We start from the raw sequence: 24,212 nt of genomic DNA, 5'->3' as shown, positions 1-24,212 counted from the left end.
TTGTGACTTGTGTAACAGGACTACAAGTGTCTGTTGTCTTTTTCTGGCCTACAGATGAACCGACTCCATGAGTAACAGAGCAAATGAATAATCCACAAAAGAAAAAGTCAAACCAGACTAAAATAGCATGCACATGGCTTTAATTGATAACTGAATTTGGGGCCTAAAGCCTGAGGCTGATGACGCCCCCAGTGGTCGGCACGGGAGCACTGGCGGTATGAGGCCTGTACAGTGGCCCGTTCCAATCATGGCGCACTGTACGGGACGGGGGACGGGGGCCGGGGGTGGGACCGGGGAGGAGCCTGCCGAGGTGACGCAGGATTGGAATGAGGGAGTGAATGTTCCGGGTCAGAAACTGGACAAGAGAGGAAATTAACTCTGGGACGAGAAGAGGAAAAAGGATAATGCTGCTTTCCTGTACACTGAGATGTTGCCTGTGCTTTTTACGCTAAAAAGGGGTTAAGTCGCGGGGATGGACGTCGTGCAAGAAGGGCCCGAGTTTTGAAAAACAGGTGCCTACAATCTAACCAAAGTGACACACGACGGAGACTGTTCCCATGTTCGCCGCGAAGCGAACGACGCTGGTCCAGTTCTTTGCGCTCGGAGTTTCGTGTTTGTGAGTTTTGCCTGAGCGCACGTTTCGTGGAGGGCTGTACCGCCGTGGCAACTGTTGCATCCTCTTTCTCCCGCTGTTTGTTTATCGCAGTGCTACGAGCTTTATAGCCGCCCACCCCCGTTATGTTTCAGTGTATACCCCTGTGGCGGTGCAACCGTCATGTGGAGGTGATCGATAAACGCCACTGCTCCCTGCTCTATGTGCCCGATGAGATTTATCGCTATGGACGGAGTTTGGAGGAGCTCTTGCTGGATGCCAACCAACTCCGAGACTTGCCTAAGGTAAGCACAAACCGCTTCCGCTCATTTGAACTCGCACACACCGCAGTTATTTGTCTGATCTAATGAAATGACCTCCTGTGGGGAGGGAGTCCCGTGGGACCCGGGACAGTCATTACGCAAGATCAGCACGACCTGAGCAGGCGGAAAATTCCCAAGTGCACCTCACACATCAGGTTAACACTTGGGTACTTTGGTATTGGTGATACTGAGTGCTCAGCCTGCCCCTGGAAGTGTCTGCAGTCAAACCTGTTGCTGAGGTCAACCACGACCCCAGGCGCTGATGGAGGCTGATGCACTCACTGATAGACAAGGAAATCCCTATGCAAAAAACTGTACCCGAATGGACCACACTTTGATTCAACAAATGGGGCCTACTGGAAATATTGGGTAAATATTTCCAGTGGTGGTTGACATTACAGGTGAAAATGGTGCCTGCATCTGTTATCCACAGACACGTTTTGTGCACCATGCAAACATGGCCTAGCTTTTACCAACTGTAGCCTAGACTTATTTATTAAAGGAGACTTGGCCCATGTCTGTTTTATTGCCTCTACATAAGTTTGTTTGTGTTTGTGTATCTGCTGGCAGCTTTCAGTGTTCTGTGATTGGCCACAGAGATTAGAGATGCATGCAATGGGACAATTTCAAGTCAGCAGTTGAAGAAATAAACGACCCACCAAATTAATTATTTAGTTTATCCTCAAGGTCTTCTTTAAATGCATTACTCATCAATTCTAAACACACTTGGTTTTGGTTGCCACAGCTGTCCTGGGACAGAAGTGTGCCAGCTAATACTAGTATGCACTTATGGTCCCTTTGACCATGGTTGAATAAATAATGAATTCTTATTGAGTTTTCACACAAATGCACTACTAAAAATTACACTAGGCATTTGTCTTTGAAGTAAGTTAGTTTACCTTTATTTAATTCAAAATAATTCAAAGAGGACATCTTCTTGCAGCTTTATCACCCATTGAGCTAAAAATATGTTTTATTATAGTTACACTTGTTCATAATGTAGTCTTCCCACTGCTCTGCGTTTTGTATTTTACTGTGACAACCACCAGCCCCTCAAGGGCCCTTCACAAACCCACACACTCAGAACTCAAGAGGGTTAAACAAGATCATACATTTATTTCTTTGCATACCTCAGTGTTGGAACTGAGGTATGCAAAAAAGGATTATGGGTGACATTGTGCATGATTGGGTAACTATATATGTACTTAATAGTTTTGTATGCAGTTTCATTTCCATAGACTCTAAATTAGTATAATGTTATGAGCTGTAGTCTCTTTAAGTCTATAGTAAAGAGCTGTGTGTTGACCATAGACTGTATGGTGTTGACAGAAGCTTAACAATGATTGTTTGGAAACTTTTTACATTTTAACATTGTTTCCTGCCTAACAGGTTTGCCATCTTTCTTCTCCTTGTTCCGGTCTATATTAAAATGCTACCATTTAGCAATGCACCTCTCATTATTTAAGGGAGTGTGTTAGGGACTATATTGGCTTTAAAGGTGTCCTTGAAAGTGGACAGTTTTCATGTGTAACTACAGACATGGCAGGGCTAATACATAATTACTAGATTTCAGCATCATGAGGTTCTATGGTAGAAAGTTTCCTTTATCGAGTTTAAGTTAAATTAAAAATATATAGTAAATTTTGCTTTACTTATTTTACTTTTGACAACAGAAACTGAAAGTAAAATTGTTTTAGATCATACATTGGATAATTTTAGATCTACTGGTATTATTTGAGGAACATGGAACAAGAAAACTTTTAAAGATCTATTACATTTTAGTTCTAGTCTTAACACATTTTTCCTACTTAAACGTGTTTACCTTTGTATTATCCTTGCAGTTCTTTTGTCTTCATTATTGTGAAATTTACCTTTGTTTACCACAGACACAATGCCTCACAAATACTCTTTGACACGACATCCACTAATTATTCCATTGTATAGGTCTCAATAGTCAGTTTGTAGATATTTTAGGTATGTTTTGGCCATAGAAGAGTGTATTATTCTCATTGCATCAACTCACATTGATAGGAATGCAGCTTGCTGAGTAAACCCGCAAACATCTCTTCTATAGGGCTTTGTTTTGGCCCTGACCCGACCTGTATTATTATATAGTAGACTGGTAACTAACTTTACAACAACTGATACCTAATCTAGCCAAATCTACAGTCTTTTCTGGTTAATTGTATAACCCAGCAGGCAGATAAAAACATGCGTATGTGATCTGAACGGCAACAAGATGAGGCAAGTCCAGCCATAGAGGAAAGTTTCATTAGTTTTACACAGAAATGTCAGATGACTCTGTAACTAACTTTCTACCAGTCAGTTTAGTTTAATCTTTGTTCAGATTGTTTGATCCTGATTGTGTTTTCTGGTACGTGTTTTTTTCTGAGAATTCCACAAATCATCTGCCTCTAGGCCAGTCCTAACCTTTATGATGAATTTCTTATTTCTATTATACACCAAACGCTCTTCCACATTGACCCGAACAATTTAGTCTTGAATACTTGTGACTTTATTGTCTATAAATAAATATTTCTGCTTAGAATCAATTTTGTTATTATTGTAAATAAGAAGATAATCAAATGAGGGGCCACAGTTCACTCGGATAAAAGTGGCAATATCCTGGCCCATACAGGAAGCCTCACATGAATGAACTGCTGTTAGAGGAAGTTTGTGGTTAGACAAAGTAGTCACAAAGAAGTTCATGCAAAAAATAGAAAAAAAGAACAATGAAGATTTATTATTATGTTGCGCTTTCTTTTGAAGTGCCACGTAAAATGCAATACCAACTGTACCATTTGTTTGAGAACCACTTGTTTCGTCCTGTAATGTCCTTATACCAAGTCTAATCCTACAAAACAAACTCTTATCCCCCAGCAAACTGCAGTCTACACGAGGCATTCAAACATTTACGCAAGAGTTAGAGTGGAGTTAATGTATTCTTAACTAAGGCTGTCTGGTTTGGTGTCACACATGGGTAGCTAGTCGGGGCGTGGAGCGGAGATACCAACAGGAAATACTGGTTTGGTGTTGATGTGTGCCTAATACAATTCAGCTGTTGGGAAAACCTAGGAAAATACTAGATTAGAGTAAATTACGATAATGTGTCTTCTCTAACAGGTTTCTTGCTCATAACATTATTGTTTGTGGTAGAGAAGACTTAACTGGTGTCTGTTTACTTCCTACTTTGATTTTAGTGGCAAAAGGGTCTGATGGACATGGAGCTTCCTCTGGATTTTAATTTAGTTTAATGCTTAAATAAAGGTGCACTGTTCAACTTGTCTGGTGGAGGGTCCATCAGCTGCTTGTCTCCATGGAGATTTGTCTAGAATGTTCCACAGTATGACCATAAATTTAAGAATCTCCATGGAGGCGTGCAAGACAGATTGCATTTTAGATTTGTGTAGAGGTGGCCCCACTCACAGTAAGAATGGATGTTTTTAAAGATATTTTTGAATAATAAATAACACCCAAATACCTGTAAAGTAGATTTGTTTAATGCCGTACTGTGAACAGTTTAAACCAAAGTATGAAGATCTCCATGGACCAATAGATTACACAGTGCACCTTTTTCAGTATTTAAAATTTTTGCATCTAATTATAACAAAAAAGCACCACAAACAGATTACGGACACTAGAATAAATTATTGGTATGATGCATAGCTCAATTAGTGCAACCACAGCATGGCTTTATGAACCATGAAGACACGAAAGTGAAATGACTGAGATTATGCTTCAAAAGCCGGAGATAATGTCTTCTATAGATCCCAAGTTTGTTTGCTTGGTGAGATGGAGGATTAAGATGACTGTTTGAACGGTTTTATGTCTTCAGTATTACCCAGGCATTTCGTTGAAGGGTGGAGTTTGACTTTTGGACTCCTGGATGTTATTTGTAAAGCACCTATTATAAAAAGGTATTAACAATAAATAGACAAAACGGACTGGTTTAAATCAGAGCCACGTGGTATGGCCCGTCCCTTGTTTTTCATTTTCTTGGTTAATATTATAATTAGAATATGTGTAAATTATGCAAGACGTAATTACACCTAATGGCCTTTTGTTATTTTAACAGGACTAAAAATGTGGTCTAAATTATTTATATATGACCATATATATATATATTTTTAACTGGAATGGACTTGCGAACACTCTCGAAGATTTTTTGTTTGTTGTTTTGAAACAATTGCTTTTACCCACTACTTGAACTTTGCATTGCTTTTCTGGTCAAGCTAGTACAAAGACATTATTTCACATCAGAGTAATAAAGTGACATAATTTACGAATTTTCTTTATTTCTTTCTTTTTCCAGCCTTTCTTCCAGTTAATCAAACTTCGAAAACTTGGTCTGAGTGACAATGAGATCCAGAGGCTTCCCCCAGAAATCGCCAACTTCATGCAGCTGGTTGAACTGGACGTTTCTAGAAATGGTATGAAAAAAAAACTCTTTATTTAAAACACATGTTCTTTTTGACTGACAGGCAAAGCAGTGCCTTTGGCTTGATTATCTTTACTCCAGATTAGTGCAGGTTTGTCTGTGTAAGACGACTATGAAACCATGAAAAAGAAGATTATATACATGAGGCATTGGGTCCTATCCTTCTTGTATTACCCTTAACTCATTGGTTTAGACACAGTTGTGCAGATCCGTGTACCTCAGTGCATGCTCTTAAAGACAGTGTCTGGTGTGAAACCTCATTTATCATGGAGGGTCAAACTCAGTGCACACACAGGCTCGTTTTGTCTTCACTGTAATGTACCTACGAACTTCAGATCCTTAGGTAGTATATACTGTCACATGTTGATCACTTGTAACTTCTTAATATGTGGCCCAATATTTTAAAGTGCATATGACAGAATAAATTATTCCTTTAATTTACATTTAACCAGTTTTTTCATGCCCAGTTAGATGGTAAAGTCCTCTTTTAATAACATTGCAGCATTTAAGGAAGAAAAAAGCTTAAATCGAACCTCAATTCTGAGAACTTCCACCTTTTCTTAAGTCATGTGATATGACGTAGGCCTAGGGAGTCAAACTTTGCACTCTTTGGTCATTGCTATGGGTCTTACTTGCCAGTGTTTAGTTTTCGCTATCAAATTCATTTTTATCTTGCTTAATCTTGGTATTTTCCAATTACCTAATAATGATTAATTATTGCATGTGTGGGGGGTGCACAAATACATCCTCTGGGTTGTGGATGCATTTTTCACATTTTATTTTCTACTTTGTGTCCTTTTTCATGCAGATATTATGGAATTACCAGAGAGCATTGCACATTGTAAAGCTCTACAAGTAGCAGATTTCAGTGGGAACCCATTAACAAGGTACCAATAAGTTATATTGATTGTTAAATCTAAATAATACTATGGTGAATATTTTCAGGTCACTGTTAAGATTCAGGAGTTTTAGACAACATTTGGTATATTTGGTGTACGTTACAAATAAGTAATTTTTGTGTACAGTGTGTGCAAAGGCAGGGGTATGTTGTTTTTTAATCCTCATGCCTAAGTAGGAAATGAAGAAAAAACAAACTAATAGAAAAACACTTACAATAGCTTTTTGCAGCCACATAAAACAATGCGCTCATAGCTAATAGCTGTCTGGATCTGAGTCTTGGCTTGTCATTGTAATTGAATAAAAGCATTATCTCCCCATTATGCACATTCAGGCAGAACTAGGACAGAAGCGTCAGAATGCAGATGAACCAAAACAAAACCCACTTGGTCTGTTGGCCCATTTTATGTTCACATACAAGTTAACCATTTGTTTCTAATAGAGCCATAAGACATCTCTTTACAAAGGGCAAAGGACAATGCCAATGAACCTATGTTTTTAGCTTATCAGGGCGTTTATTGCCAGGGCAGTGGTAAATTCTTTCTCGAACAATTTGCCAACTTTTTCTTAACTTAACTTCACTTTTTTTTTTTACTTTTTCTTTGCCATCTATCTGTGTCTATAGAGGTGTTGTGTAAAGGGACATAAAGCAACATAAAATCTGAAATTTAAGTGTGCCATGTTTAAAGAGCAAACTATTTTCTGTTCTATAATTTTGTTTCCTCATCAAAACAGACCTGGAGTTGTGTTTTGTTTCATTCACACATGTATGAAACAAAACACAACTCCAGGTATGTTCTTGATGAGGTGATGGCATTATAACATGGCTTAAAGCTCACAAGAGTCAATTTTGTGTAACATAGGACCTTTAATTAGTAAGTTATTTAGTGTTGAATGCAGATATGGTATGCTCTTATGGGTGACCTCTGTCTTGTTTCACCAGATTACCCGAAAGCTTTCCAGAGCTCAGGAATCTCACATGCCTTTCCATCAATGATATTTCACTGCAAATCCTGCCAGAAAACATTGGAAAGTAAGTACCAAGCTGTTTCAGTGTTAAATAGGAATAATTTAACACATGGGAACTTTTAAAACTTCATTATAATAAGTTATATAATTACTATATCAACTTATTGTTCATCATATGAAAGCTGGAACAATATTTTTTGGGTCAGTATTTTTCCTGTGTACATTTTTTGCACTACTGGGTCATTTTATGGCTATATGAAAAGATTTGAGCCATAATTAACAATTTTTATGACTCATTACAGATGTAAACCAAGTGCTAAAGCAGCTCATGATTTTTTAACAATATTGTAAATTTTGAAAATTTGTGTTAGTTTGTTTATATCTGCTTTAGAGTTATTGTGTCAGTGGCATAAGGTAGTTACAGTATTGTTGTTGATCGTCTAATTTTACTTCAGCAATATACCTCATTTCATAATTTTTTATTGTGACAGGCAATTTTGAGCTGGTATTTATTGAACTGTAAAATGTTAGACTATCAATGGTCATATTGTTAAGAAAATAAGATAGAGTTTTATTTGATATTTTCATATATTCATACAATATTTCACACACTCCCTTTCTGTAAGTTTGCTCTTGAATACATACCAGTGTGTCTGTGACCTCACTGCAGCTCCAACAGTCTTTTTCTAATAATGGCAAAAAATCTCCCTAGACATGGTTTAATCCTCCGTTATGAAGAGTTAACCTGCATTTATTGAGGTCGTCATTTCTCTTGTATGCTCCTGTTGTAATTAGTTTAATATCTGAAGTATTTGCTTTTGGGGCAGAGATATTGTTTTCGCAGTACAGTCGGGTCACTGCGTTGGACGTTGTTGTTCAAACTGTAGACATAAGGATAAAATGCACTAGCTTGTTACCAGTGTTGGCAAGGTTACTTTTAAAATGTAATCCCCTACAGATTACAGATTACACACCCCAAAATGTAATTTGTAATGTAATCCATTAAATTAAATTAAAATTCTTGTTTGTTGTCTTCAAATTGTCTGAGCCCAAGTCTCCATGAATAAGCAACTGTTTGCTGTAGAGAAACAAAGACCACGATATCTTAATATAAGAGGTTTTGTCTGTTAAAAGACAGTAACAAGATCAGCCTTTCCTTCACCATATTAAAAAATATTATTGATAGAGAAATTATATGAGATCACCTTAAATTATGTCAACCTACTGTTAGGTGTCATGTTGTTTAGACCAGGTCTTTAGTTCTGGTTTAGTCGTGGTTTAGTCCTAGTTTAAACCTGGGTTAGTCCTGGTTTAGTCCTGGTGTTAGTTCTGGTTTAGAGGCGCACAGGAGGAAGTGCGGTTTACGCGAGAAAACACGGTCCACACGCGGCGCACGAGACGGCGGTGTCCGCGCTGTAACTACGGAAGGAGACGTGGTCTGCGGGTTCTCAGGTTGATGACGATGATGAAGGTGTTTGTGTGTGTTTGTGTGTGTTTGTGTGTTTGTGTGTGTTTGTGTGTGTTTGTGTGTGTTTGTGTGCACGTCCCCTCATGTGGCAGGTCACTATAGGACAGTAGTGCAGATATTATGAGTCTATGCAGGTTGTTTTCACCAGTGCCAGTAGCTCCGGTTTCACATTTAAGTTGTAGGCGATTTTATATTTGTTTTTTTTATATATATATCTCACATCGGGAGAAGAATTTCCAAGAAACAAATGCGTTTTTACCAATGCACTGCTGCTTCCACTGTGTGACTGACACCGCCAACTTTAACATGACGTTTCCATCGCTCTTATTGCGCACGTTCTGTTTGGGCTTCAGGCAATGAGTGAAATTACCGAAATAAAAAAATAAATAAATGGGATGTAGCACAAAATGTGAAAACAGGAAAATACCGCCTTGTAATCCACTTTTTTCAGCAAAGTAACTGTAATCCAATTACCACTCATTGAAACAGTAACTGTAACGGAATACAGTTACTCATAATTTGTACTCTGATTACGTAACGGCGGTACATGTAATCCGTTACTCCCCAACACTGCTTGTTACTATGCACTAGCGTATTAAAGGTGCGCTGCGCAACTTTTCTGGTAGAGGGTTCGCCACATGCTTGTCTCCATGTTGTTATGTTATTGCTTTGCCTGGAATGTTCCAAAGTATGACATTAAACATATATATATATCATTTATTAATTATTTGTGTTTTTATTGCTCAAAAATACAATAATTCCTTCTGTATAGGGATGACTCTCCACAGATCTGAACTGTAATGTAGGTTTAATCTATACTGTGGAACATTCTATAAAGCAATAACATTTCCATTGAGAGAAGCAGGTGGTGGACCCTAAACAAGAAATGTTACGCAGTGCACCTTTTAAATATTGACAAGGTTTCACATTTTTACTTAATGAAAAAAATGGGGGGGAAAAATCTAGTCGGTTTACAGCTCTTTTACTGTATTTCAGGCTGTGTGTCGGGGATTTGCCTCGTCTTGCATTACTACTGCTATAAAGTTGGGGATGTTGCTTAACTCCTCACTGGGAAAATCACTGAGACATTTTTTTGTGGTTAAAACTTCTAAAACTGCTGAAGACTTCTTGAATAAACCACATGTATTAAAAAGACAAAAACATTTATTTGCTCATTTCAAGTTAAATTTAAGGTATATGATTACAATTCACAGAAGCAGCATTTTCTCTGTATACTGTGATTTAGACATCGGGCGGGATACTTACACAATACCTGTTTTTTTGATACACGCACTTCAATGGTATTATTCTGACATGAACCAACATTACTACGGTAAAGCAAATTACTTAAAAATGATGCCTCAAGCTTGTCCTGCCTTAGTTTGGAATTTGCATTTTATTTTGTCATTCCATTGGACATATTATAAAATACCATATAATATTTTTTCACCAGTTGTTTTTGCAATTTTCTCGAAGCCTGACTTGAAGATGGACTTATTTACTTTTTAAATTACATTTTCATTTAAGGTTTTCACATTTTTAAATTAAAACAAAACCAAACTAAACATGACAAAATTATAAAACATAAACAAGCGATTAGTAACATTAACATTAAATAACATTACAATCTTTAACATTGACACAGTTACAGACATGTGCAAACAAAAACTGTATGAAGATGTATTTTTAACCCACTGAGCTTAAGGTCAAAAGAGCACTCACATCTCCTTGCACCGTCTCCCTGTTGCTACGGCATTTGGCCCACATATGTTCTGGCTTAAACCGTACAGAGAGCTGAGGCCTGCTGTCCGTCAGAACAAAGCAACGAAAGCCATGCTAACACACATTTGAATAAGATGGATGCACTGCGGTTAATGGCATCAGTAGTAGCACGATTTGATTTGATGCTTGTATTTGAGTTGGATTGTTGTTTTCACTGCTTTGCTGATGACGGAATTCAGATTTGAGAGTTGAAAGTGGGGAGATGAGCTTGTTTCATAATCTCATGTCTGTGTATTATCTGCTGCTGAATGAGAAACGCACTATGACTAGGATTAGTAAACTCTCATTCGACAGTCAGGGATCAGGCAGCCATTCAAGAAATAGTCACCACCAGTGATTGAATAGGAGAGCACTGAGTCATGCACTATTACAGCAGAACTAGAAAGATGATGTGTTTCTGTAGTTCAAAGTAAAATTCTTAGATACTTAAAAGCGTATTGAATTTATTATTATTATGATTAGTTTTGCATTTTATACTTATTTTGGCGTTACACACACAAACACAAATAATATTACACAGAAAATGTATGTGTAATGTAACAAATTTTTTTAAAAAATGTCATCTGACTTTCCACATTACAGTGTCTGATGTAACTTTAGAATATGATTTCTTTGAACAAGGGTTATGGAAAAAACAAAGCTTTTAGATGTATTGTAGGGAAATTGAAAAGATAATAATTCAAATAGCTTTGAAATTCAGTAGTTTATGTACTTGCTGTTACTGTGGTTTCATAACAGCCTTTTAAGGTCTTTCCTTTGTGAGAAGATAACACTGTATTTTGTTCTATGAAGACTATTTGGATGTTTTGCTCTTCATTTAAGGCTCGAGTTGTTTATATGACTTTTGATTTTACTGCCCAGATAAAACTGACGCGCCAGCAATGCACTTCCTGTCCCTGGTATCTGATTTAAAAGTTGTCTGCTAGACTTTTATTTTGTACTCGGAAGGAAATATTGGAATTTTTATTACTGTCTCTCAGTTTATCTGAAGCTCTGTTACTAACCTGTTGTTCTTGTTTCAGCCTTTCCAACCTGGTATCACTAGAACTGAGAGAAAATCTGCTGACATTCCTCCCAGAGTAAGTATCATCTCTGTATCTTTGAGTTCAATCACATATTATGCCATTTTGAAGACATGTGGTGCCCAGTCTTCATTTAATTACCTCTATAGTGAAAGTGAAACTATCGTATATCTGTAAAGGAATAGTCTTGATATACATTGCCAGTCAAAAGTTTGGACTTGCCCTCAATGTTTTTTCTATATGTTTACCTCTTTCTACATTTTAGATACATACGGGACACATCAAATATGTAAAGGAAGATATATGAAATTATGTAGTAATGAAAAAAAAGTTAAATTTTTTGACAAAGCAAACGGTGGCTAATTTGAGTTTTTGAAATTTGAATATAAAATGTAATAAATATATTTAATAGAGTTATTTAACTTTTTTTGCTACATAATTCTATATACATTGTTTTACATATTTGATGTCATCTGTATGTATATAAAATGTTGAAAGTAAATGTTTAGGAAAAAAAAGTTCTGGTATAAGACCTCGTTAAAACATTCTTTTGCTTAAATGTTTTATTTATTTATTGTTGTGATATCAGAATTGGTATCTATCTAGTATTGACCATTTTCCATAGAATCTAAATTGTTTCAAATATTAGTATTATGACAGCACAGTTTTTTACCCATTGTCACTAATACAGAGTCAGTCATATGCATAGACTGTATATATAAATGGACAGAGCTAATTCGCTAGCCACGGGGGCACTTTTGGCTCCATCGACTACTTCCAATTGACTTTACATTAAAAAAAAAGTCACCCCTTCCTCTGTAACTGATACAATGAGCCTCAGTTTTGGTCTTAAAATGTTCGTATGAACCCACTCTACAAGATCCTGGTGTTTTTATTTTGCTATTTTATTTTTTAATACATTTCTATTCTTAATGTAAAACTGGGCTCCAAATTTCGCTAATAATTGCTAACTCTGTGAGCTTCATTTAACTGGAGTCGAATGGTATGGCTGACATCACTCTCCCTAAGTCCACTTCTTTTTACAGTCTATGGTCTTTTACCTTTTTTACATCTTGACTAATTGATGTTTCTATTTTCTTTGCCATCTATAGGTCTCTATCTCAACTTCATAGACTTGAAGAACTTGATTTAGGCAATAACGAATTGTACAGTTTGGTGAGTTTTTTATGCTTGTTAATATTGAAGAAAAACACCAAAATGTGCATGCATAATAAAGATTTGGTCATTTCCTTGTCCCTGCTGTCTCATGTAGATTAGCATTCCTTGAGCACAGCCTCCCTCCCTTATCACACAGATGGGAGCATGAACATCTGATGTGGGCTTAGAGAGGGGTCTAACTAAGGACAGTGTTTCACTGGCATACACGCTTAATACTTAGAAATGCAGAGCAAGGCTGTATCATTTTGGGCCAAGAATATGAGACTAAAAATATTTAGTTAGTTTTACAAATTATGCTCTAAAATAATAATTGCAATTTTTATTTTATTACAATTCATTTTGCAGCTCCAAAACAAAGATGATGTGCTTTGCTTGCACCTTTTCCATTTTATATTTGGGTTTACTTTTTTGGAGCCATTAGACTAAACTGAAATTGTATTTTTTCCTCTAAAATTGTCAGCTATGATATTTTAGGACATTGATCTGAATCATCACAATTATTGACTGAATAATCTTGACAATTGTATGTGCAGAATTTTAAATATATCCCTATGCTCTTAAAACTTAAACTTCTTAAAACTTGTGTAGTTTTGTAGAAGTAATCTGTAATGTAATTTGTAATAAATACTAGTTTTATCAATAGAGTAACAATAAATCATGAAAACTAGAACTAGAAAACCTGTAGTTTAAGTCCAGATCTGCATACTTCATTAATACCAGCATTATGACATGGAGTTAATAAGTATACATTACAATGCATTTGCTATATTTGCCGGGAGGTTCCCCATAGTACTCTTTGTAGGTCCTGTTTCTCTGCATTGTTGAGTTGCTGAGTATGTCCACTGTTCATTGTGTCTTTCGAAGCCCATTCCTTCAATTTCTTCTTTCTGTCTCCCACTCAGCCGGACACAATAGGCTGTCTTGTGAGCCTAAAAGACCTGTGGCTTGATGGAAACCAGTTAACAGAAATACCTTCTGTAAGTTCAATCACTGTTTCTATGTTGAGTTTTTGCACATATTGTTTAAATGTTTACTTGATTTAAATGCAGGTGTGGTAAAATCAACATCTTTGTTTTCTTTTCAGCAAATGGGCAGTATGAAGAGTCTGTTGTGTCTTGATGTATCGGAAAACAAACTAGAGCGCCTCCCAGAGGAGCTCGGAGGATTACAGTCCCTCTGTGATCTACTGGTGTCTCAGAACCTCATTGAAGCTTTACCGGAAAGCCTGGGTATGATGATGGTGATGATAGATAAACATTATATGTGTATATGTTTACTACATCAATTGATCTGTGAAAACATTGATATCATGACGCCTGTTCATGCAGCTTGCCCTGTAATGGGTTAGTATGACAGTTATGCACTGACATAATTTTATTTGAGAAATGTCCCTTGACTATGGACAGTATGACTGACAAAATGTGTTTCTTTGCTTTTTATTGCCCATGGAGCTATTGTTTTTGCCCCACAACAATGATTTCCTCAACACATCCAGAAACATGTGATTTAAGCAGAGAAAGGTTTAGTTCATCTGTACCAATGATTTTGAACGTGGCATGCACTATCTCTGTTGTTAAGTTGTTAACTGGTTTTCTATTATAGTTTGATTTTGTTTGAGTTGGAGTCCTTCATATATGTTATTAAGCTGTTCCAGCTTCTACATTTTAGATGTGTTTTTAGCTTTGACAGGAGTAAATGTTACTATTCACCACTGACACCCGTATACCTTTGCCACTCACTAATAAATCTCCAAACAATCTTAAACATGCAAGCTTAATGATTTGAAAGTTGTCAAGGGCCACATTTTTATGGCTTCCATAGCTATACAGCGCTTATATACAAGATAAAATGGGTCTGAACTGAATACTGTACACATTGTCCTTTGCATAGGTGTACTGAGTATATGACCATATTACCTCACTTCTGTACTTGTATTAATGGATTTCTTATGCTTTATCTTTGCAGGAAAGTTATACAAGCTTTCAATTTTAAAAGCAGATCAGAATCGGCTAACGTATCTTCCAGAGAGTATTGGTAACTGTGAAGCCCTAACAGAACTTGTCCTTACAGAAAATCAGATACAGGTGAGGTATAACTGAACTGACTTTAATATTTTCTCTGTATTGTCAGTATATTCTTATATGTAGAGGCTGTTTGTGTGCTTCTTATAACCATCTGCGTCACCACACCCAGGATAAAATGCATTCTTGACTCCTCCAGTGAAAACTGCGAGCTGTGCTATCATTTGATTTAGAGCTTTATTAAAGGGCGTGTTGTGATGCTTCTAAACTTAAGCACTGTAACATTTAATTGCTATCTTATCTTTTCCAGAGTTTGCCTAGAAGTATTGGAAAATTAAAACGTCTTTCTAACTTCAACTGTGACCGAAACCAGCTCACAACGTTGCCTAAAGAGGTACGTGTTTTACATAACTGTGATATTTGGTGGTCATGTTTGTTGAAATTAAGCTTTTTGTCTGGTTCTAAAGAAAATTCTTATTTCTGATAATAAGACATGCTGAAAGGATAACGTGAAATATCAAATCTGAAAAAGAAATAAAAATAACAACATAATGTGCTCACTGAGATAAGTGAAACCAGCTCAGATGTATACTGGCTCGTGTATTTCACCACCTTTAACTGACTCAGCCCACATTCCTTCATCACCACTACTCCCTGTTTTATTATACTGAAGGAGATAACGGTGAATTGCTGATGTATTCTGATAAAAGCATATTTAATGATAAAGATATTTTGCATATCTTTTGACAGAAAAGCATTACTCATGTACTGGAAATATACTCCTACTAAATAAAAGAAACAATGTCTCACTCTGGGGGTGTTCTACATGTATGTCTATGGAAGGTTGTTCAGTACATACCATGGTGATGCACACATGCATGCATGTCCAAAAAGTTTTAAGATTGTCTGAAAACGAAAGAAAACACATTAGTAACTAACACATAACACATTTTCAGGAGCCTGTGATCAATACGATCTTTCATGGTCCTGTTTAGGAGTTTGATTTTCAACAACAACATGAGAGTGACCAACTAAACTGTACAATGACTACAATGTTATGTATAGAAATCTATGATTTTATGTGTGAGAGACTTTTTAACAGCACAAATCAGCTCACCTGTTGTATTTCCAACAAAGTCAACTCTTTCTGCTCAAATTGTTTTAAAAAGTAAGATTAAATTTCAGCAGAGCTTCAGACAAAGCAGAGCCTACAGTTAGCGTCACACCTCCAGGGAATGTGAATGACATCAGCAAATGTCTGCTACAAAGACAAATATCATATCGGTTGAGGAAATCTATGTCGGACTGTCCAATGTAGTTACTTCCCACCACATTGCTTTCTTTACAGTTAGCTAATCCTATCCCTAACCCCAGCCAACAGTTTGTATAGTTGTATGTGTAAGCTGTCACAGTGCGTGCTGTCATTCCTACAGTACAGTCTGTCCATCTATGAGTGTGTCTTGTGCGTCTTGTGCAGCCTCTTGTCTGTGTGAGTAAAGGCAGGCCCTGATCTGAAAGGATCCTTACAGCTCACACAATGGCCCTGTGTGTTGTGATGCGGTGCGGATGGTGTTGGGGCAAAAATAACAGTTGAACACACTTTCACTGCAAACATAATGAATCTGATGCTTTCTCAAATCACTGCGGCATGACATTCACACACTCATGTTGTAAGCCTGTGTCTGTATTGATCCGTGCCTTGCAGAGCCACTTGACCATTGGTTCATGTTAATGGATGCTATCGATCGGTTATTCCTTGTTGACAACCCATGTGCAGCTTTCATTTATGTTATGATTGAAGCCAAAGCTACACTCTTATTTCTGTTGTTCTGTTGAGTTTTGCAGTCCAATTTCTCACTAGCAACGCTTTGATTGCATTTGCAAGTATAAAACCAGCACATTTCAATTGGCAAAAATCTTAATTAATGAGCGCATATTGTGTTGTGCTGCTGTTAATTAAGATCAGATGATTCATGTATTCAGATTGGTCTGCTAATTAACGGAATTGTGCACAGAATTTGTTCCCAGTCTCTCCATTTTCTCCCTTTTGATTTCTAAGGTCGACAAATTTGCCCTTTGTTTATATTAGACAACAGTAAAAGTTTAAAAGAGTATTAGTAGCTTTTAGTAACTTAAACCCACTAAATTGTACATTAGTGGGTTTATTTAATATTATACAGGTCATTGTCTGCTTTTAGAGAAGTAATTAAATGGTAAATCTGCCTTGAGTAATGACTAAAATTAATTACAACCTAAAACTAAATGATAATTAGTATTTCCCCCTCTGTCTGGTCTTTCTTTTAGCTCAGCTTCATTATTACAATTATATAACACCCCTATAGACTATGTGCTTTGTTCATTCACTGGGTTTAATTGTTCCTAATTTAGGTTACTCTGCCACATCGCATTGACATGTTTACCACTCTACCATCCAGACCATCAATTCTGGGGAAAGTGGCCATATGTTACTGGATTCTGTCCCACTATTGTTTAAAGAGACTATTCTTAACTTGCATAACTATAATTTTGTGTTTTTCAGATTGGGGGATGCAGTGCCCTGAATGTCTTTTGTGTGAGAGAAAACAGACTCACGAGGATACCGTCCGAACTGTCCCAAGCCACAGAGCTGCATGTACTCGATGTGTCTGGAAATAGGTACACTCAATAATTTAATCTACTGTACAAGGCGTATATTTAGAGCATAGTGAGCCTTGGCTTGAAAAAGTTTGTTGGTGTACTTCATGTTTAAATTGAAAATATCTTTAATACACACTACAGAGGAGGATTATACCTGCTGGTTGAATTTGCACAGTGTAAGTCCTAAGGCGGAGGGTCTGCTACTAGCTTGTCTCGATGAGGATGTTATTTCTGTACCTGCAATGTTCCACAGTAGGGCATTAAACATTTCCCTTGCATTTGTTCCATTACATGTGTTTTATAGCTCAAAAATACCTTAAAAAACGTGGCTTCTTACCATGTGCAGGCTTGCTCCATAGATCTGATCATTAACCTGTCTCCATTGTAACAAGTTTATTTGCATACTGTGGAATAGGCAAGTCATAACAGTAATACTTCCATGGAGACAAGCAGGTAGCAGACCCTCCACCAGAAATGTTACATAATGCAACTTGTATACTAGTGTACTTACAGGTAACACAGAGATATTGGAAACCATAATTATCACAGTACATAAATAAGCTATGTAACAATAAAGTTATTGTGGAAAAAGAACAAATTTATGATTATTTGAAGTTAATGTCACCCTAAACTGTGCATTCTTAAGTCTGTCACTTCATTCCCGTAGTATGTGCCCAGATTTATGAAATCAAGCTTGAATGGTAAAGTTATATAATACGACAAACTCAGCCTTCACAGTTAGGTTTACCTTTTGGGACCATGACTAGATTATTCTTTTTCTTCTGAGAAGTTCCATGAGTATTACTTTTTCCTTCTTACAAATGCTGTGTAGTTGTGATTATCCATTACCAGGATAGTCCTCACATCCTTCTACCTTTAACCTTAACCACACACACCCAATAGTCCCTGGAAAAAAATTCAATATACTTTAGGTTTCGCTCTGAGCAGCATCTGTCATGTCTCTGTGTCAATAAAGTTGAAGTTGAATGACTTAGACATAAACATTTCACCTCAGACTGTGGAAGAACCGGCTCCTCCTTGTCAAAACAAACAGTATCTCCTTTTCCTTAACACGTGGTCTTCATAATTAAACATTTGTGCTGTTGAAATATCTCTTTTCCCTTTGTTGCCTGGGCTGTTTTGTTACACTTAATTGATTGTCTGTGTTTATAGGCTGGCTCATTTACCGCTGTCGCTGATCACACTGCAGCTAAAGGCTCTGTGGTTGTCCGAGAACCAGTCCCAACCTCTGCTCACGTTTCAGACCGACCAGGACCCAGAGAGCGGAGAGAAAGTGCTCACCTGTGTGCTCCTGCCCCAACAGCCCCTGGACTCTGATCATAAAGGTACACTTTTATGGTTTCATATTAGTCTTGTATAATAATGTGTAATCATTAAAGTAAGGGTGAGGAGTCCTGTGTAATTGTCCATTGTCATCAAGATAACCCAAAAAGATTATGAGACATTAAAGGACCCATATTACACTATTTAAAAAAAAATCTATGTTATAATGTTGTTTTCTCATCAAGAACAGACCTGGAGTTGTGTCTTGTTTCATTCACACATGTTTAATACACAAACCCTGCATATCTAGAGTGAGTTCTTCTCCCAAACAGCTCTGTTCAACCTTGTGATGTCATGTGCTAATACAGAAAGTGCTCCATTGTGTTTTTAAACTCCACACTTCACTAGAATCATCTGGATGATATCAGCCCTGAAATTGCCAATCTCTACTGAGCAGAAGATAAATGGTAGCTGTTAATTTGAGATGTAGAAAGCTTAATAATGAAGGATTAATCAAACATGTGACATGAATGAAACAAAACACAACTCCAGGTATGTTTTTGAAGAAGTAACAGCATTATAACATGATTTAAAGCTCACAAGAATGCATTTTGTGTAATATAGGATCTTCTTAATCTTCCTCATCTCAATGTACGTTTGAGAAAAATATTCTGTGTTCATCATATTCATGGTTTTGTTTTGTCCTCAGCCTGTATTAGTCCTTGTTAATAAGAAATATTGGCTTTTTATTATTTACATATTATTTACAATCACTGATGGTCACCCCTGGACATGGACCACTTATGATATTAAACCCTTAAACACCTTTTATATTTCTATTTTGGCATCAGATCCCAGATTTGTGGATCGACCCAGTGTTTACTGTTTATATTCCCCTTTCTTATCTACTTAAGCCTTGCGCTGGGACCACTGCTCGCACTATTATTGGCACCCTGATAAAATCTATGGCATTACAGGTGCCTTGGTTTTCTCACTTTGCAGACTGTCACCCCATGACCCTTCAATATTCTGCAGTTCTCCAGATGCGATTTGTGGAGATTTTGAGCTCCGATTTGAAGTTTTCTTTAGTGTTTTAATATTTTTTGTTGATTTTTGTGCTGTAAGGTAAATATTGATTTGCCATAGATCTTATTATAACCAGTGATGGGAAGATTACTTTGATGTATTTAGCTGCAAAATACTGAATACCTAAATTAAAATGTATCTTGTAATATATTCCGATACACGGTCCAATCAGAGTGCTGTATTCTGAATATACTGAAAATACTTTTACACTGTGCTGCATTATATTATATTGAAATAACATGCTACATCATTTCAATCAGATTTATTTGTTTGTTATGCATTAAGTTATGTCTGAAAGAGTAACTATACTGATATATACAGGTACTCAAAATAGATTTACTTTACAAACTTTATTGACCCACAAGAGAAATTATTTGGACAGAATAGCTCACACATCACATTATAATATAATAAAAAAGAGCAAAAATATAAATAATAATAATACATTATAATTAAGTAGCAAATTAATATTCAGAATATGTATTTTCGGAACATATATTGAGTTACTTCCCAACACCGCTTACAACACACTATTACAGACGTGGTTCAACCCATCTAGGCATGCTGTTTAACCCCTCTGACTAGGTTATACAGAAACCCCACTAGAGTAATGCATCATAGTGTAGTTGGAAGTGTGCCTCTGGCAAAGCATATTGGATTTCATTGAGGTGTCAGCGCCAACACTTTGACATTTGAGTAATATTTCCCATCAGACCAAGAGTCGTCCTTCAGTGTTCAGTGGCCCACGGTTTTGATGACATTATCACATGATCTGCTCGGGGAGGCACAGCGTGTACCTCTCGCAGCCTGATTATGAGTGATCACGGATCCCATACCAAATCACAGCCTCTGCAGTGCCTTGAGGCCCTCCTTGGTGATGTTTTTCAGAAAAGCACTCGATTGGACGGCTAAAGAGGCTTAGCGCTGTCTGGCCTGCTGCCATTAAAAGCTTGCCCACTGTATATAGAGGTGTATCACGGGGTTGCCAATGTTACAACAACTGCACACTTTTCTGCTGCCTAATTTTATGCGTAGACCATTATAAACATGAAATAGCTTGCCTTTTTATTTGAGTTATACAGATGTGTATTGGCTTTATTAGAGCACTTAAGTGTGAAGAGGGCACAGCACAAATTGTGACTTCACTGCTGTCTTATGGGTTTGTTGTGAAATAGAGTTGTGGATATGTTTGTTACAGTTTCAAATCATCAATCATAACATTTTTGCCTTTCGTTGCTCTGATTTAAAAACCATCCATATCTGCATTGGCCAAAAAAAAAGAAAACTGTTGATCGACTTGTGCAACAGGCATTTCGCAAAGAAAATAAATGCATCTGACTCAAACTGAGTACGAATGTGTATAGGATTAAACTGAGAAATGTATCACAAATTTGGTCAAATAACTGTAGTGGTGTGTACCATTTTAAATCCTCATTCAAATATAGTAAAAAAAAGTAGACACTTTTTTGTGGTCATTGAAATACGTTAACCTCTTTATATGGTTATATACCTTTAACGTAAATATGTCCATCCTTTTGTGATGCTGTGCTCAAAGGAGAGTGCATGCTACAGCGGGTCATGTCATGTGTGGCTGTTGGGGCTTGGGTTGGGGGAGGGACGGTTGTGTAGCTGTAAGCTTGTGACTAAGCTGGGATTTGAAACTGTGATCTGGCAGTTTCAGGCTCTCATGGGATCTAGTTATGTTGTAATATCACAGCACTCATTTATATATGTGTTGTGTAAGGGAAAAAACAACTCGAGGGGCAACTATAATGTATTGATCCTAATCCTTACTTTTTTGTTGAAATAATGTGTTTTCTTTGAAATAATGGTCTTTTGCACTCCGCAGGGTCTGATAACTTGGCGCGCTGTGGAGCCCTGGAGAGTCTGGTGAATGACATGGCCGATGACACGTGGGACACGAAGGCCGCAAACCGAACAAGTGCCATCCACTTCCTGGACGATGATGAGGATGAAGATGATGAAAAGGTTTGAATGTTCATGTCATTTAACCCCATACTTTCTTTTGAGTATGAAAAGTCTAACCTTGCATTACTGCCATTACAAACTTGTATGTCTTCAAGGAGATGAACATTCAAATATGAACCAAGCACTAAATAATTATGGAATAAATTTCAAATAAATCTGTTTACTCAATACTGTGGAACATTTCATACAAAGCAATAACATCTTCATGTAGACAAGAAGATGCTGAACCCCACTACAGAAAAATTACTTAGCATACCTTTAGTATTGTGCATTCACAAAGCATAATTGATTTGTAGTTTTAGAGCATCAGTGAAATGGACACCTAGTTACCGATTATCAAGAAATGTTAAAGTGGCATAAACTGTAGATGAGTCAGATGCTGGACATGAAAGGCTAAGTGCATGTTTGTCTCTAAATGAAACCCCTGCACTTTTTTAGGGAACACTGCTCCGCCGGGCCACGCCTCACCCTGGAGAGCTCAAAACCATGAAAAAGGCTGTGGAGAACCTGCGCAATGACCTGAACGCTGCCAAAAGTCTGGACTCCAACAAAAACGAGGTCAATAACGCTGCAGTGGACAGAGTAACTACAACTACGTCTGTGTGAACGTTACCTCAGAGACCTCCTGTGTCCTCATGCACCAGCCACTACAAAACCCTCTCCCAACCCACCTGCCCCTCCTGCTCCACCAGCCCCTTCCCATGTGCCCTCTGACCCCTGGTGTGGCCTGTACCTCCCTGATCAACCCTGAGCGCCTGTAAGTCCTCCCCAGGCTTCTGTCCTGTCTTTGACTCAGCCGTGCCTATTTAAATCATGTCCACAGCAACAGTCTGCACAAAGATTTAAAAAAATATATTTTTAAATATTTTACTTTTAAAATGCCTCTTTTATTACATTTAATTAGGTAGTTGCACTTTTATGTATCTTTTTAATATGGTCAAACTTTCTTAAATGTTTTATATCTGTTTTTAAACACTGGGTGAATACATTTGGGGCAAATATTAAGGCAGGAGTTTATTGAACCTACTGATTATTGTATAGTCTTTGTGAATATCAAAACTTTTATACTTTTTGGCAGCTCAGATGTAAATAAAATGTATAGCAAATTTCTTAATCATTTTAAGTTTTTTTTTTAGCTTGGTACTTGTCTCTTCAAATCAAAGTAAGGAACAAAAAGTTATTGAATGCATTTGCAGTTGATTATTATTTGCCTTGAACACCTTTTATTGACATGAACTTTCATATTAAATACATTTGGAAATTGGACTTAAGTGCTGCACACTAATGACATTGAAATGTCTGCTTTACAGAGGGTTTCTCAGAAAATGCCAAAAACATTTCTTCTCCTTTGATACTGTACTGTATAGATGAGAAATGCAAGTTTGGGGGAGTGGTAGGAGACTCACACCTGCAACTGTGGCATCCTTTTCAAATGCCATTTTTAGAAGTTTCACTTTAAAGCACTTCCCAGTGTTTTGCAAACCTTATTCTTTTATATGGTACATCCATTGTAATTTTGTTTTAAATCCGATGCAAAGTGACTTTACTCTTTGTTTCAAATGTTGGCTTTGAATGATTTTAATTATTGTCTGATCAAACTGCACAAAACGGATCTCCAAAAGGCCGGAGGCTGGAATGACTTTTAACCACTGATTAATAAAATAAGTGCAACACTAAACATTGGTCTCTTTTTTAGTTTCATTATATAAACTATTCCAAATGGATAATTTTAGCAAAATACAACAACCTTTAAATAAACAGAAGTCTTGGCTCTGTAATATGAATGTAACGTGTGAGCGTGTTGTGACGGACCTGGGCAGCATGCAGCTTCCTGTCTTCACCCTGCATGTTGAGCTGATGCATGCTTGTGTATTTGCAGTACAAATGTCTTTTTAAATTATGTAATCATCTTGTCCACTTATCCAGATTAGGTATTTTAAAAGTTGTGGTCAGTACATTGTGAAGGAGGCAGGGGCAGTTTTTCTATGTTAATTCTTATAACAATGATTTTTAAATGAGTTTGTTAAGATATGTGCTTCTCAGGTGATAGATTGTGTGGTAGGGACTAGATACAACAATGTGTATCATACGACACAAGGAACCCATTAAATGCAACCATGTTTGTCTAGTAAATGTTTTTTTTTTTTTTTTTACTTACTGTAAAAAATTGGTTGCTTGTAAAAGCCTTGATCTCCCCGGGCATATGATTAGTGTGTCAGGGGTGTTTAATTGTGCATCATCACGTCACATTCACACTTCATGGTCAGTCTGTATCTCCTGATATGAACAGATAAATTGTACCAGACATTTACATTCAGCACAAATCACACACAGGCCTGAAGCTCATTTATCTATCGTCAGTGTAGTCTGAACAGACCACTATCTCATAATCATTCTGTGTTCAAAGACAGGAAATGAGGCTCAAGAGGTGAGCTGCTGCTGTCCTTTGAACACAATACCTGCGTGATTGTACTGTACCTATGCTGCATTCATAATTATTTAAAGTCTTGTGAATTAGTTTAGTA

General features: G+C 37.0%; 1 protein-coding gene across 1 annotated transcript; it reads left to right on the top strand.

Moving 5' to 3' along the window:
- Window positions 1-321: 321 nt before the first annotated feature.
- Window positions 322-23,351, top strand: lrrc1 (leucine rich repeat containing 1). The gene is made up of 14 exons (XM_020921452.2): window positions 322-897; window positions 5,228-5,345; window positions 6,162-6,240; window positions 7,194-7,283; window positions 11,492-11,548; window positions 12,604-12,667; window positions 13,573-13,647; window positions 13,755-13,899; window positions 14,636-14,754; window positions 15,002-15,085; window positions 17,231-17,346; window positions 18,502-18,674; window positions 21,548-21,687; window positions 22,126-23,351. The coding sequence occupies exons 1-14, from the start codon at window positions 739-741 to the stop codon at window positions 22,291-22,293; spliced, it is 1,587 nt and encodes a 528-aa protein (XP_020777111.1). The 5' UTR covers window positions 322-738; the 3' UTR covers window positions 22,294-23,351.
- Window positions 23,352-24,212: the final 861 nt, after the last annotated feature.

Source organism: Boleophthalmus pectinirostris, unplaced genomic scaffold, assembly GCF_026225935.1.
Source record: "Boleophthalmus pectinirostris isolate CB_2022bp ecotype Guang Dong unplaced genomic scaffold, ASM2622593v1 HiC_scaffold_5, whole genome shotgun sequence".
NCBI classification, from domain to species: Eukaryota; Metazoa; Chordata; class Actinopteri; order Gobiiformes; family Gobiidae; genus Boleophthalmus; species Boleophthalmus pectinirostris.
Note: the sequence above shows the minus strand (reverse complement) of the source record. Positions and strands in the feature narration are given on the sequence as shown.

Coding starts and splice junctions, on each gene's coding strand:
- lrrc1 (XM_020921452.2), top strand. CDS start 739: ATGTTTCAGTGTATACCCCTGTGGCGGTGCAACCGTCATGTGGAGGTG. Junction 5,346..6,161: donor ACTGGACGTTTCTAGAAATG/GTATGAAAAAAA, acceptor TTTTTCATGCAG/ATATTATGGAATTACCAGAG. Junction 13,648..13,754: donor AGTTAACAGAAATACCTTCT/GTAAGTTCAATC, acceptor TTTTCTTTTCAG/CAAATGGGCAGTATGAAGAG.